We start from the raw sequence: 14,915 nt of genomic DNA, 5'->3' as shown, positions 1-14,915 counted from the left end.
AAAAAGTAGGCATCACTCTTCCCCAAATTCAGGGGGTGGGTACATATAGGATTTAGCCATGAAGATTAATGTATATAGGTATAAAGGTATAGATATATCAAAATCTATAAACTAAAGAGTGTAAGTTTAAAATACAGATACCAATTTACAATATCAGTAATTATCAATAATAGCACTAATTATCATAAAGGAAGTAAACACACTAAAGTCACTTTATTTAAGATTATTGCCACATGATTGTGTGTGTATTGGTTTCTCCAATTTTTAATTATTTATTGGGTTTTTGAAATATGGTTTTAATCATTCTTCAACTAGCATATATGTGAGTGTCTCACTTATGTTTAAACTATAATGACAGAGTGATGATAATTGTAATTATGTATATATATAATGGGAAAACTTTAAAAAAAACCCCCTGTGGTTTCGTACTTATTCATTTTAGTACCCTGTGATTTAAAGTGTATCAAGTTAGTACCCTATAGTTTCGCACTTTCTCACTTTAGTATCATGTGGTTTAAAGTGTATCAAGTTAGTACCTTATGGTTTTATTTCTGCATCATGTTAGTATCCTGTGGTTTTTAAACCATCGGGTACTAAAGTGCGAAAATGCGAAACCACAAGGTACTAAAGTGAGAAAGTGCGAAACCACAGGGTACTAACTTGATACACTTTAAACCACAGGGTACTAAAGTGAGAAAGTGCGAAACCACAGGGTACTAACTTGATACACTTTAAACCACATAGTACTAAAGTGAAAAGGTGCAAAATCACAGACTACTAATTTGATACACTTTAAACCATAGGGTACTAAAATGAGAAAAAGCGAAACCACAAGGGGGGTATTTGATGTTTTCCCATATATAATATTTTTCAAAAACAAATTAGTGACCAAACAAGAGAAATGAATCATTTGCCAACACTCTTAATTTTTTTGTGTTTACTAAGGCAGGGAAAGAATCTCTCTTCTTAGTTCCTCTTCTTAAGCCCTAGATGCTCACTTCACCTATGTTGTGTCCTTTTTAGTTGCATGGGCTAGAGCCTACACATACGAGAGAAAAGTGAGGGGAAAAGGTGGGAAATTCCTTCCTAATTTAGTGCTCTTCCTATATAGGGAACATTGTAACGCCCCAATAGGCTGATACTGATTCCGATCAGTTTATGTGAGGCCTATATGCTAGTAATAATAACTCGGCTTAAGTATTTTGGGCCGATAGTTTAGGCCCAACGAATTATTATTGTTAGCGGGTCGGGTCGTTACAATTGGTATCAGAGACGAATACCAGCTGAAAGTGTGGGAGCTAAGTGCTATGCGGAACAAAATGCTATACCAACGGGTTTGGGGGAGCGACTTCTTGAACCGGTAGGAGCCACCTCTAGAATCTCACATCGCCTGGTAATCTGGTCCTACTCTGTCTGTCTGTGATTTGGTTTGCACCTAACGAGAACGTCAGGGTTTAAACGGAGGGAGTTTGTAACGCCCCAATAATCCCACATTGAATGGGATACTAATTTCGATCAGTTTATATGAGGGCTACACGCTAGTAATAATAACCCGGCTTAAGCATTTTGAACCAGTGATTTAGACCCAACGAATTATTATTGCTAGCGGGTCGGATCGTTACATATATTGTGTCTCTCTTTTTGGCCCTAGCATGGATTGAGGAAATAACAAAGAAAAGAGATATTAAACACATATTTTTATGTAGCATATCTCTTGTGTATCTCTTGAGTTGATGGTAAGTACTAGCTACGTACTAGTTTTGATTACCCATTTGAGTTGATGGTACAAGAAATGCTCCACTTATAGGCTTTTTTTTTTTTTTTTCTCTTTTGAAGGTTGAACCATACAAACCTTATTTGAATTATAATGGATTATTTTGATTTAGCTATTTAATTTTTTAAAATTTAATTTTACTATTTAATTTTTAAATTTATTGATTTGTGTGATCAGTCATAAGTATTTTGATTTTAAAATTTGAATGCGTTGTTTATAAATTTTGTTAGTATACTTCGTATAGTTCTCACAATTATAAATTTATTAAAAAAATAATTATCTTAAATTTTGAATCAAAGTATTGTTAATTAACTTAAATCAAACAAATTAAAATTTTAATAGCTTAGATGGCTAATTCGAAATGGCCCATAGTTTTAGTTCGAGCTTGAGTAAGTTCTGTTACTTCTGTATATATATATATTTTTTTTAAAAGAAATTCTAGGGCTTTCTAATGTAGGTTCTTTCACTTTTCAACTGTTTTTATTGTTTACTTTTTCCCTAATAGAGATTACTCATCTACTTTAATTGTTTGAGTATAAATGATTAGAACACAATTCGCCATGAGAGTGAACTGTAAGAGTAAAAAAAAAATAGTTGTTTACATGGTATTCGGATTGGAGATTCTATATTTAGTTATTCAAATTTATTTAGACAAATTGAAGCGTTCATTCGCCAAAAATAAAAAGTAAGAAGGATACGAATAATGTTTGCATTGTTCATCTGTGCAAATTTCGCCACCAATTGCTAGTTCGATTGGTTGGAAGGGTTTTTTTTTTAAGGATTTAAGTGCCGTAGCACGGGATCGTGTCGGAAACTTGCCGGTACGGTACGGCACAGTGCGTGCCGAGACGTGCCGATACATGCCGATCAAAAAATTCTTGTGTGCCGACACATCATAATATGAAATATTTATTTTCTTTAGCAACAAAATATTCTAACTATTTATTATGTTTTTTTATCACATCTTTTAAATTTTATTGAGAAAATTACTTACTACTCTAAAAAATAAAGGGTTTTGAGCTGTGTCATCAGCACGGGATCTGTATCGTGCCGATATATTATTGGCACGATTCGGCACAATGGATAAGTCTCGTACCGACGAACACTTAAAACCTTGGTTTTTTTTATTCGAATCACACTGTAGGTGTGAATAGAGTGCAAAATGACAGCCTATGCTTGATTTTTAAAAATAAAGTGAAAAAGGAACTACACACATTCCTTTTGATGGAGTGATTTTGTATGAAATATTTGAGGATAAATTACAGTTTTGGTCCTCAAACTATATAAGAAGCTCATGATATTTAGGTCCTCAACTCTACTTTATTTTGGCTTGAACTTTTGAATTATTGCTATTAAATTTCATAACCTAATTTAGCTAACTAAATATGATAAATCATTAATATAAAAGTGATATAACATTTTTAATTATTGCCGCATCATCAATCATAATACTTTTACATTACTTCTATACTAATAATTTTTCAATACTAAGCCAATTAAATTGGGTTGTGAAATTTACTTGCAACGATTCAAAAGTTAGTGCCAAAAATTACAATAAATTAAAATTTGAAGACCAAAGTATCACGTGCCTTATAGTTTGAGAACCAAAAGTAAAACTTATCAAAGATTAATAAAGAGGTTTTTGCCAAAAAAAAAATGACACTTTATTAGAGAAGATTTAATAGAGCTCTTGGAGCTTCACCACCAACAAAAGAATTTCTTCGTATGCGTTTCATAAAAAAAAAAGTGATCTTTTATGTAGCAGTTGCATCATATTAGACTAATTAAATTTTTTCTTCTGAGAAAAAAAAGTATAATAAATCTTTTAAAGAAAATATGATAAGATCAGTGAGTTATAGGAACACAATTTGATTAGTTGGGGACATGATAACATGGTGCTCCTCACACATTCCAGACTTTTTTTCATGAACACAATTTAATTAGTTGCTGCTCACACATTCCAGACTTTTTCTTATGAACACAATTTGATTAGTTGGGGACACGATAACATAATGTTGCTCTCACATTCCAGACTTTTTCTCATAAAAACACCAATTTGGCAGATGAATTCTTGGATCATCTAGATAGGTCAGATGTCCTATAAGAGTAGGGCAAAAAGATATAAAAAAGAAAGAAAAAAAAAAAAAAAAAAGCACATAAGGCCTCATTAAATTCCTCAGAGCAATGAGTGGTGATCATGTTGATTCTATATGCTGTGGTACTTTCCACAGTAGTTGTACTAGTGTTTTCAGAAATTTATGACTATTGTTTTGTGAATAATGCTGCATCAAAATATACCCCAAACTCCAATTGTTTGATGATGAGACAGATTTTCAATATTATGAGTGTCATTTAGTATGAGAAGCTAAACTGCAATTTTCAAAGCTGACTCATTGATAGTATTTTTAGAATACATTTTAAGCTGCTTGTAACATTATTGCTGCCTAAGTCACCACCTGTCAACCAGTTTGGACATATTCAACATCTAATCTATAGCCCCATGCACCCAAAATTTTCAATGAAATCAATCTTTTGAATGACAACTATTGCTCCCATTCATCTTCAGTGTTTGGTGGGGGAGTAAGGTTGAGGATAGTGTTGGATACTCCCACATCACTCCAAATAAAATAGAAATACATGTCAAATATAAGTTTACTACTCTTCAGCAGGCAAGCTTTTAGTGACAGAATATTTTTTCATATTATTTTACATAATACCAAAACATAATGTGTTGTTTGCGTTTGAATCCTACCAGGTCCCTTTCACTAATTTCATCTCATTTAATTCAAGTCGAACTTAAGCTTTTAGACACAAATTACTGTTTCCCATTATGAACTACATAGATGGCTATTCCTTATCATAGGAGAAATATTTCCCAACTGCTGATAATATTTCAACTCATTTACAGTGTTATACCAAGACAGATGGAATATATAATACTCAGATTTGTTGAGACTATTTTTAGTTCATTTTCTATTAGATTAGTATTTTTTTGTAGTATGATAGTAGAGTGGGTCCTAATTAATCTCCCCTCCTTTCCAAAAGGCCATGGGTTAAATATCAAAATTTTTTTTCCTTTCAATTATCTCTTCTATCAATGCATGCAGCATATATAGTTTCCCTGTAATTTTCTATCAAGCATACGAGCAGAGATATTGAGACTATTCCTTAGCCATTTCCTATCAAATCAATCTTTTTGATGAACATAATTAGAGTTCTTGTTTCAAGTACTTCTTACTTAAGATAGAGAACCTCAATCAACTTAAAAAGTGCTTGTTATCAGAAAAAAGAAATGCTAGAAGAAGGAGAAACATCTAAGATTTCTCATAATAGAATGTGTATTGTCTGAATTTGTTGAAAAGAATCTAACAATTGGGGAAAATAGTGGAAAGAAGGAAAGAAATCTCGAAAAGTTACTCTAAAGATGCCCAGTTCTCTGATTGTTAGGGGCTCCTTATGCACAGTGTTTTTAAGATTAGTGTCAAAAAACATAATTGAGAGTGTATTAAAGAGCTCAGAGAAAGTAATTAGTGCTTCTTCATCACACTTAACAAGTTCTAAGCACTAAGATTACGACTATGCAGCACCAGTGCCTCTTCTACCTGACTTTTGAAATAGTTTCTCTACTATAAAAGCTTCAGCAACAAACATTTGGAAACAAAATTTTTACGTCTCTTTAAGCGGCGAAAAGCTAAAACAAGTTTTTGAATTGAAAGGTAACAGTTTCAATTTAATACTTCTACTTCTGTAAAGTAAGTAGTTATTTAAAAATATGCGAAAAATTATTAGCATTTTGAATAGCTCTGTTCAAATAATACACATTCAGAAGTTCTCCTTGGAAAGGCACTAAAAACAAGAGTTATAGGTTAAATGAGATCAAGCATAAGATAAAAAGTACAAAAAGCAAGTACTTGGTCTCCACTCAGCATATGGAGCCTCATTATAGCAATGAGTGCCCTATATTTTTGTTCCCAATCAAAACTTGGATCTGTTACAGTTTGATATCACAACAAACCACATTGGATGATATCATGCTACCAAGGACTCGGAACTAACCATGAGACAAATGTTTGAGATCCACCGAAATTTAGCTCAGTTTCACTTCACCATCTAAACTTTGAAATCAACACAAGTTACCTGAATACTACGATTTAACGGCGAAAACCACCTCCTACGGAGGTTATGTACAGTAAAAACATAAGCTCAGCTTATGTACAGTAAAAACATAAGCTCAGGTCGCGATCTCAAATTGTCGTATAATTTAAGTACAAGAGCTTTTTCCCCTTCCAGCCTCATCTAATTCATTTCATCAAGGCCATTACACATTGATATATATTAAACCTATATCCTTTTTACATACAAATTAACTGACTACACCACAGCACCTAATCTCACTGCATTAATATTTTAGCTAATTACAATTAATTAAACATAATCTTTATTTCTGTTCACTCTAATGGATAATATCTATACTTGATTGTAGAGATGCTAAACTTTTGAACTAACCACTCTACTAAGCCAATTTATAATAAATAATGTTTTATAGAAGATTGTTTATGTTGCTTAGATTTAATAAAGCTTGGGTTCTTTATTCTATTATCAGCACGAAAAATACTGAATATGAGCCAAGCTACAGCATATGAGCCTAAATAATTGTTTTCAAGCTTAGACCTAATTGATGAGTTTAATCAACTAAACATACTGTTGAAGGTGTTGACATACTTGTTTCGATCAGATTGAATTCATAATTATTGGGACACCTTGAACGTGTTCTGCATTTTACTCGCAAGCGCAGACATGCACATGCACACGTACGTGTGCGCGTGCACGTGCGTACGCACACGCGCAAACATACACGCGCGCACATGTATCAAAAGTGTGTCACCGACATTTAGAAAGAGATTACATCTATTTCTTGCAAGGAACTCAATGTGTCCCCACAACATGATAGGTGTTCTTCATAAGCAACCACATGAAACATTTGGTTCAAACAATAGTGTATTCATTCCAAAAATGCAAGGACAAAGCATTACCAAAGAATGCTACAATCTTATGTGCTACCTTTTGTATAATACAATTCAATTGAAAGCGATCTATGATGACACTGTAAAATAAACGACATGTATTATCCTGTGTAACTGTGTTGGGTCTACTTTTAAAAAATAAAAAAAAAAACAGAAATTAGGCAATAAAACGAATTTATCCTACACATCCCTTGATCACAAGCTGTGTATGTTGACATTTCTTCTATGTTTTTTTTTCTTTCCTCTGCAATGATAAAATACCAAAGCAGCTTGAAGAACTATATGATGTTGTTTATACTGACCGACTAAATGCCGAAGCGGTGTCTGGAGTAACATGCCGCAGTGGCGAGAGGGTATTTGGAAATGTTTTCAACGGTTGCTGCTAATCACTGCACATGTTGAAAAGACAAGGAAATGAACTAAGCAAGCATCTATTTGTAGAAGTTCAATAGACAGAAATGCTAGTCATTTGTAAAATCTCAATTGAGCATAGAACAGAATTTAAAGACTATTGGAAAATGTGCCACTGATGTATATTGTAAACTTCTTCAGTGGTTTGCAATTAAGCACTTGAAGTTATAGTTGTTCTAAGGGTTAATTTCATACATATCCCTGCAAACATAGTGAATTGCAAATATATCCCTACAAAATTCAACTTTCATATATTGTCCCTACAGAAACCCTGATATTTTCAAATATGTTCCTGCCGTTAGAATCCGTTAGAAAATTTTAGTTAACCATAGGTTAAATAGTTAACTCTAGTTAGTTAATGAGGTGAATTGATTTTTTTACCCCTCTTCAATTAACAGTTGGGACTTTGGAGGGACATATTTGTGATGGCAAAAAAGTCATTTCACTTATAAAATAGACAGTACTTTAACAGTAACAAACCAAAGGGACATATTTGAAAACATTAGAACTTTTGTAGGGACAACAAATGAAAGTTGAACTTTGTAGAAATATATTTGTAATTCACTATATTTGCAGGGACCTATATGCAATTAACCCTTGTTCTTAAATGGAACATAAGGGCTTCAGAACTGTTATGAATCTTTATATAGAATTAATAAGTAATGGCTCGGTTTACATTATCAGGTATCCACATTTTGTATAAATACCTTTGGATTCAACTGCATTAGCAGCAAAAATGCCAATGTTGTACTAATAATTTGATGAGGGTAAAACAAGTGTTAGGTTTCACTTCCAAGCATATAAAATTACAAGATCACAATACAGAATTTGATGCCGATTTGTTATAACACTATCATTGCATTCCTTGCAGTTATTCCTATAATAGTTGAGCCGCAAACTGACTTTATGCTCTATTTTCCAAGAAAAACAGGAAAACTCTGAATAAACGAAGTTGTGTCTGCAGAATTTATGTGGAAACCAGATGTGCCATTCAATGAGCAAAGATCACAAACAAAGAAAAATAGCACTTACATGGCCTCAAACTGCCAATCAAACACAAAAAGCTTCCTCTGCTCTTCGGTCGGATTCGCCAACCACCGGCAGAACATCCACGAGGCACCCGCAACCGAAGACACAGAGAGCAGAGCGAGGAAACCAAAGTGCGAGACATCATTCGCAATGATCGCCACCCCAAGCATTAGAAATTCCGCCAGGCTGGCAATCGACACCTCTGTTGTCCCTATCAGATTTGCTTTCGAGATGGGTATACCCGTTTGAAGTATCTGAGTCCCCACAACATCATAGGACATGTGGCCCAACCTAGATAGTACCTGTATATTATACATGGGATTATGCTCTGCATTTACATTGACACGTACAAATATCATCATTTTTATGTCGCCAAACTTTAACATTATAATTTATAAACCTACATATACCCATAAAATCTTTTGCCAGTTAGCCGCCTTTCACCAGTGTTCCTTAGACAAAAGATATAACAATAATGCTTAAATAGGTCAATGGGGTAAAATGTAGATTTTAACATTTCAAGGAGGCAATGTGAAAATTATGCAATTTGTGGAAGGTTTTCCATATTTTAGTCTATATCTAAGAGCAAATTATGTATTAGAAAGGGAAAACGAATAGTGCTTACAATAGAAGAGAGAAAGATCATTAGCGGTATTTTCTGTGATATGGAACCTGTCCAATACGCAGCAACAGCTACAGTTAGAAGTAAGGCCTGAAATATCAATCCAGCTGCTCCTGCCTGTCATAAATTATAGCAATTTTCAGTTCAGATTTTGGAGGAAATTATGAAAGAAATTGGAAAAACTGTAAGAGTGAGAACCCAACCTTTAGAATTCCAAGCCTTTTTACCAGACTCGAAGAAATGAATGTTGCAGTGAAGCCCATGAGAGAACATAATCCACTAAAACAACCAATAATAGAAGGACTTATGCCTGTTCAAATATCACGAGCACTAAATTCTGTATTAGATACAAATATTGAGGACTAAGCAGGAAGCACTATATAAGCATAGAGCTTTGTCCCTCATAATGAAGAGGATCCGAGCAGAACAAAGAAAATAGGCTTCACTGTAATAAAGAAAATAGAGAGCTGAGCAGAAAAGAGATAATGACAAGAAGAAATAGCGCTGATTTAATAGATAAAACCTAGTCCTCAACCATCATCTTGTTCTTTGAGATCTACAATTTTACTCCAAAACCATGAAGGGAAACTAAATCATGTCTAACTAAATCCCACTATCATAAGGGCAAAACTGCAAATACGTTACACACTTACACTTACCATGATGCATCAGAAGTGCAGTCATAATGGCACCTGGGGCAAGTGCTACATTAAAATATAGGAGCACAGTTGCCACACTCGCAGGAAGAACAGGCTGATGTTTGTACTCCTTCCACCCATGCTTAATGGTCTCTAATCCATTTTCAACTGGAAATAACAAGAACGTTAGGCATATACTACGTAAGGAGAAAAATAAAAAATAGTAAGAGATATATGGTAAATCTGTAACAGACCATAGCACATTTTGAAATGGCTACTTCAACTTTTGACATGTTGATTTTACTACTCAACCTTGCCAAATACTTTATTTAACTTTCTCATAGTCATTAATGGTATTTATAAACTTATTGATGGATTGTTTGGTAACCTAATGGAATACTCCATTGCTTGATGGAATATTTGGTAAGGTCTTTGCATTNAAAAAAAGGACTCGGCAAGTGCGAAACCCTGCGCCAAACCCTAACCCTAACCCTAATAGGTCCCAATTCGAAGCAAGGAGAGAGAGAGGGAGAGGTGTTCCAAAGAATTAGTATCCGCACCTATTTTCCTGGCATCGAGAAGAATATCAGCTGCAGCAGATTTATCACAAGGAACTCTATAGCGATCAAGAGCACGACTAGAAAGAATATTTATAATCTGACCTAGTATAAGCTGGAAAGACCAAATATGTTAATTATGGGCTGAAGAATGAAAAGTTAGTAACATAGAGTTGAGCAGAAAGGGAAAAATTGGCGTACCAGAATAGGAAGGGTGCATATCATTAAACCACAAGCCATCTTTAAGCAGGTCACAGGGTCGAACTTGGATAATAGAAAGCCAAAAACTGAAGCACCAGCTACCTGGGGATATATATAAACATCTACTTTCGCATCAAATAGGCAGGCATCTCCAGATTATCAAACTGAAAAGTATTACTTAAATCTTATTTACGTGCAAGTCCCTATCTTCTTTAGACAATTTTATAGAAATCCCTAACTATTCATCTTTCCATATAAAATCTGGTTCTAAGCTTTTATGTCTAATCATTAGTCTCAGTATTCTAAGTTTTTGTCTTTAAAGTTGGTAAATGCTGGGTGTAGAGTGTCAGGGGCATCAATCGTAGGGATAAAAGGAATGCAAATATGACGTTTACAAGAGTTAGATTCCACTGAAAGTAGACAAAACTAACGGATTTGCTTGAAATTGCTTTAAAAGTCAGGGACCTGTCATGTGAATTTCCTATCACTTATACTAATCATAAGCAGCATAGTGTTTTCACCTCACAAAGAAGATCAACTCTGTTAAGCACAGCATTAGCTTGAGCTAGTGCAACTGGCCTATCTGCTCCTGCTAACTTCACAAAGAAGCACAAAACATTGTATAAGGGCGATAGGTAATTCAAAGGTGATAAAATGGTCAAAATTAACTAAGCGAACTGTGTAGATTACCAGTACAATCCAATCACGCTCCACAGTGACCCCCAGTGCCAAACCACATAGTCTTTCAATTGCCCCAGCTACGACCAATACAATAAACCAAGGTTGGAGAAGAACAGCTGACGTAGATATGTGTTTTACATTCTTGAGAGCATATATAATCATCGCAGCTGACAACAATTGAGTAGTTGCCTGACAGATGAAGTTATATAAGATTAAGTCGTCAGAAATGAATGGAGTAAATTATAAATTTAGAAATCTCAAAGTTTGACAGCATATACATCTTCAGAGTCTCAATTTTAACACCTTAGTCCTTAAAGTTTCTTCACATGACAATTAGTTCTTCTGTAGTCTACTCTTTGAGAAAAGATGCCAAATTAGCGCAAATCATCAGAGTCTGCCAGTGTGGCAACTTTCTTTGTAGCCTACTGTTTGAGAAAAGATGCCAAATTAGCGCCATCATCAGAGTCTGTCAGTGTGGCAACTTTCTTTGAGTTAGCAACAGTAAATTGTTAGTAAACTACGTTGGCAAATTTTTTTTTTTTTGGTTCTTCGACTACAAAATAACAACGGAACTTAGTAGTTGTTACATTGAACAAACTTCAAGGACTAGGAAGTTAAAAGTTGAAACCTGAGAATGTAACCGAAATCTGGGTCAAACTCCAAGAAATAAATTTGTAGTAAACGCAAGCAACAATCTCTAGGTATAATCCATATTTCCCCAACCATAAAGCATAAGATAGAAGATATCAACAAGGCATATGCACACCTGAATAGCATTCAAACTTTGATAGGTTGGGAGTCTAGGGAAATGATCCATAAGTCTACCAACAATTGGGGCCCCAATGAAGATCGAAAGCTGCCAATGTCATTAAAATGGATTAGGAATTTCCCTTCACTTTTAGGCAGTTTAATAAATATTGTAATATAGCATCTATACCTTTGTAAAGAAACCAACAACAGCCACAGGCAACAGACTTGGATGAAGAATTGCAAGAGCAGCAGGCCAAGCAAAGTTCCAAAGTTGCTCCACCAAATTCCCAAATACATAGCTAGCATACAAAGCTGCAAAAATCTTTAATGATGTTACAATGATCTTGATAAATGTAAATAGAGAATAAATAATTTTACATGCTAAGCCTATCCAGTGATATTAATGTTACACATCCTACAGTTAGAATTAAACTGAACAACTGTGAGAAATGCGTGAGCCTAAACATGCTCACTTTAGCTCTCCTTTCTCATAGATAATGCCTTCACCAACCTAGAAATCTTTGCAAACATATTGTTGCTAAATCAAGGACAACAAAGGCTCAGATTTCAGACTAGGAAGAATCCCATACCAACTAAAGAAAAAAAAAATTTCTGGTTTACATGCAATGCATGCTCAATTAACATGATGATAAAGTTTATAATCATCTGAATCAACGATGAAGAGTAGTGGTCGTGACTTCTACAACACTTAAATAAACTAACACTGGTACTTAATAGCAAGCCAAAAGTTTATATTGGGACTCAACAAAATTAATCTACAATGAAAGGTCTTGTTTATTTAGAAGACTAAAAGACACTAAATCTCCAAATTTAATTATTCATATACTTCATATACTATGATAGTTCCTAATCTTTTCTTTTGTAAATAAGAAACAGTACTATAAAATGGCAAAAATAAAACAAACAAACTAATGTCATCTTGAATTGGGAATATTTACTACCATGGAGTCCTGCAGGGTGAACTGGAGTTGCTGCAAGAGTATCTTGTTCACCTTCAGATAGAACCTGCACAGCACAATATTGGATATATAACGATTATGGTAGCATACAAAACTGAAGAGATGAAATAAGATAAAAAGAAACAATAACTATATTCTGGATAAAAAAAGAAAAAAAAATACAAAAGCAAGTAAACTTTGAACAGATACCGGCAATTCGGTAAAGATGGAACTCTGGCAAGTCTCCTCTGTTAGTAGATTTAGAGAGCCTGAATCAAGAACATCAGCTGAGAGATGAACAACAGGAATAGAGCAACCAGATGAAAGAGATGAAAGTTCATCCGCAGCCTCATCTTTAGTTTCTACATGGTTGAAATCAACTTCGACATTTGCCATAGAACATTTCGATGTAAGGTTGTCCCACCTGGCATGATGAGCTATAGATGTTGTCAATACTGAGCAACAATAGTAAAACTTTAGTACGGATCTTACTGAACATAACCAACAAAATGAGATTAAACAAAGGAACACATAATGATAGCAATATATATACATATTACATAGTCCACTGATTTGGTAGAGAACTTTTACAAGCTGTCATTGAGGTGTAATTCAGGTACTCATGAAAGACAAAAAAGCACCAAATCACATCATAGCACACAAAATAGGAAAAATGATTGCTTTAACTACAAATATATCATCCTTCGGGAGATTGGAGCTCCCTTAATCCAAAGTGAAACTTCAGTGGAAGCATGAAGAAGCGGTTTCCAAAGATATCAAAAGACCACATCTTGTCCTTATTGATATGTACAAGAAAAGACACCAAATATATAGATTATGCCAAATTTTCACCAAACAACTCAGCCATAAAGAAGTCATACCATTTCCGATGAAAAAAAAAAGAAAAAAAAAGAAGTTCTACCGGCAGGAAAAGCGAAATCTTCACCCCAAGTTTTCGGTTATATATAAATCTTATTTCAGCACTTTGATCTGTTTTCGTTCAAATTCTGATTCAACACCATTTCGTCCGAGCCCCAGTGCATTTATCCCACTCTTTCCTCACCATCGCATTTTTGCGCCGGAAATGCAATATATTGCTTTTCCTGGCAAAAATTATAACCCTGCTGTCAAGCTACATTATGCGAAACTCCTTTATTACGGCTTGAGACCAGCTCATGAAAGAAATTACACTGAACACACATCTTACATAAACTAACATACGCTGTTTACATTATTGACAGTGAAGTTTAGAGGAGCTTAACTCCATAATCTGAATTCGATGCTCAAACTATATAAGAGCCCATGTTTTACTATCTTTTCTCACGACTATACAATGAACAATTAATCCTTCTTTTCTACAAGACAGAGAACTAAACCACCACAAGAGCAATCCATACTAACCAGCATAACCATGCACAGATTCCAATATCCCACATTTCCAATTCAAACTACTAAAGGTGCGAACTTTCCAAATAAAACCCATTTCCTAACCAAAAGAGCTTCAATCAGAGATCAAAATTGGTCCAATCGGAAAGCGGAAAAAGGTTATCAGTGTCTCCAAGACGAAGAGACTGCGCCAATTACCTGCCGCAGGGATCATTTTGAGAAGGGCTCCTCAGCTTCGGCCGTCGAAGGGAGACAAGGCCGTGGAGGCGGCGGCGGCGGAGGGGCTGCGGCGGAGCTCCTCCTCGGAGAGTGGAGAACGCGGCGGCGCGGAGGAGCCGCGGCGGATGCGCAGCAGAGACGACGATAACCAACCCCATGGATGCTTCAGGAACCTGGGATTGACGTCGCGCCCCTCCTCCGCCCGACTACTCATGCAGCCACCCTCTTAGGGTTAGGATTTTGATTAGGGTTAGGGTTTCTCCGAGCTCACGATTAGGGTTTTCTCTCTCTCCTCTCTCTCTCTCTCTCTCCCCTTATCTTCTTCACAGTAGCAACGAACCGAACGGGGAGGAAACGAAAAAGGCCAAAAAGGAAAAAAATAAGAATAATATAATATTAATATAAAAGGAATTATTTAGTATTATTGTGACCGTTCGTTTGAGATCCAACGGCTACGAATCAGTTTACATCATTGGATCTCTCGCTGAGGGGAGACACGGTTCGTGAACCTGGTCTAAGAGATCGAGCCTAGCCTATCATATAATGTAGGTTCACCAAAGGTGAGGTCGTGATAGTACGGGCTTACGGATGACGTGGTAGACAGGGTTCAACGTGAAAGACATCAGCCTCCCCTCTATGCGGTGATCGGATGAAATCGTATACG

At 35.3% G+C, this 14,915-nt stretch overlaps 1 protein-coding gene across 3 annotated transcripts; it reads right to left on the bottom strand.

The window, feature by feature from the left end:
• On the bottom strand, positions 6,755-14,608 carry LOC109728200 (solute carrier family 40 member 2, chloroplastic). 3 transcript variants are annotated; one of them, XM_020258560.1, is made up of 14 exons: positions 14,231-14,608; positions 12,857-13,070; positions 12,650-12,713; positions 11,875-11,999; positions 11,704-11,793; positions 10,947-11,126; positions 10,778-10,852; positions 10,257-10,358; positions 10,059-10,170; positions 9,520-9,666; positions 9,064-9,170; positions 8,864-8,977; positions 8,242-8,540; positions 6,755-7,187 (listed from the first exon to the last, which is right to left on the bottom strand). In XM_020258560.1, the coding sequence occupies exons 1-14, from the start codon at positions 14,407-14,409 to the stop codon at positions 7,181-7,183; spliced, it is 1,815 nt and encodes a 604-aa protein (XP_020114149.1). In that variant the 5' UTR covers positions 14,410-14,608; the 3' UTR covers positions 6,755-7,180. The 3 variants fall into 3 exon arrangements, with proteins under 3 accessions (XP_020114149.1, XP_020114151.1, XP_020114150.1); XM_020258562.1 differs by having other exon boundaries at positions 12,857-13,083; positions 14,231-14,383; XM_020258561.1 differs by lacking the exon at positions 14,231-14,608 and adding an exon at positions 14,048-14,144 and having other exon boundaries at positions 12,857-13,083.

The sequence above is a fragment of the Ananas comosus genome, linkage group 23 (genome assembly GCF_001540865.1).
Source record: "Ananas comosus cultivar F153 linkage group 23, ASM154086v1, whole genome shotgun sequence".
NCBI lineage: Eukaryota > Viridiplantae > Streptophyta > Magnoliopsida > Poales > Bromeliaceae > Ananas > Ananas comosus.
This window is presented reverse-complemented; position numbering and strand designations above follow the sequence as displayed.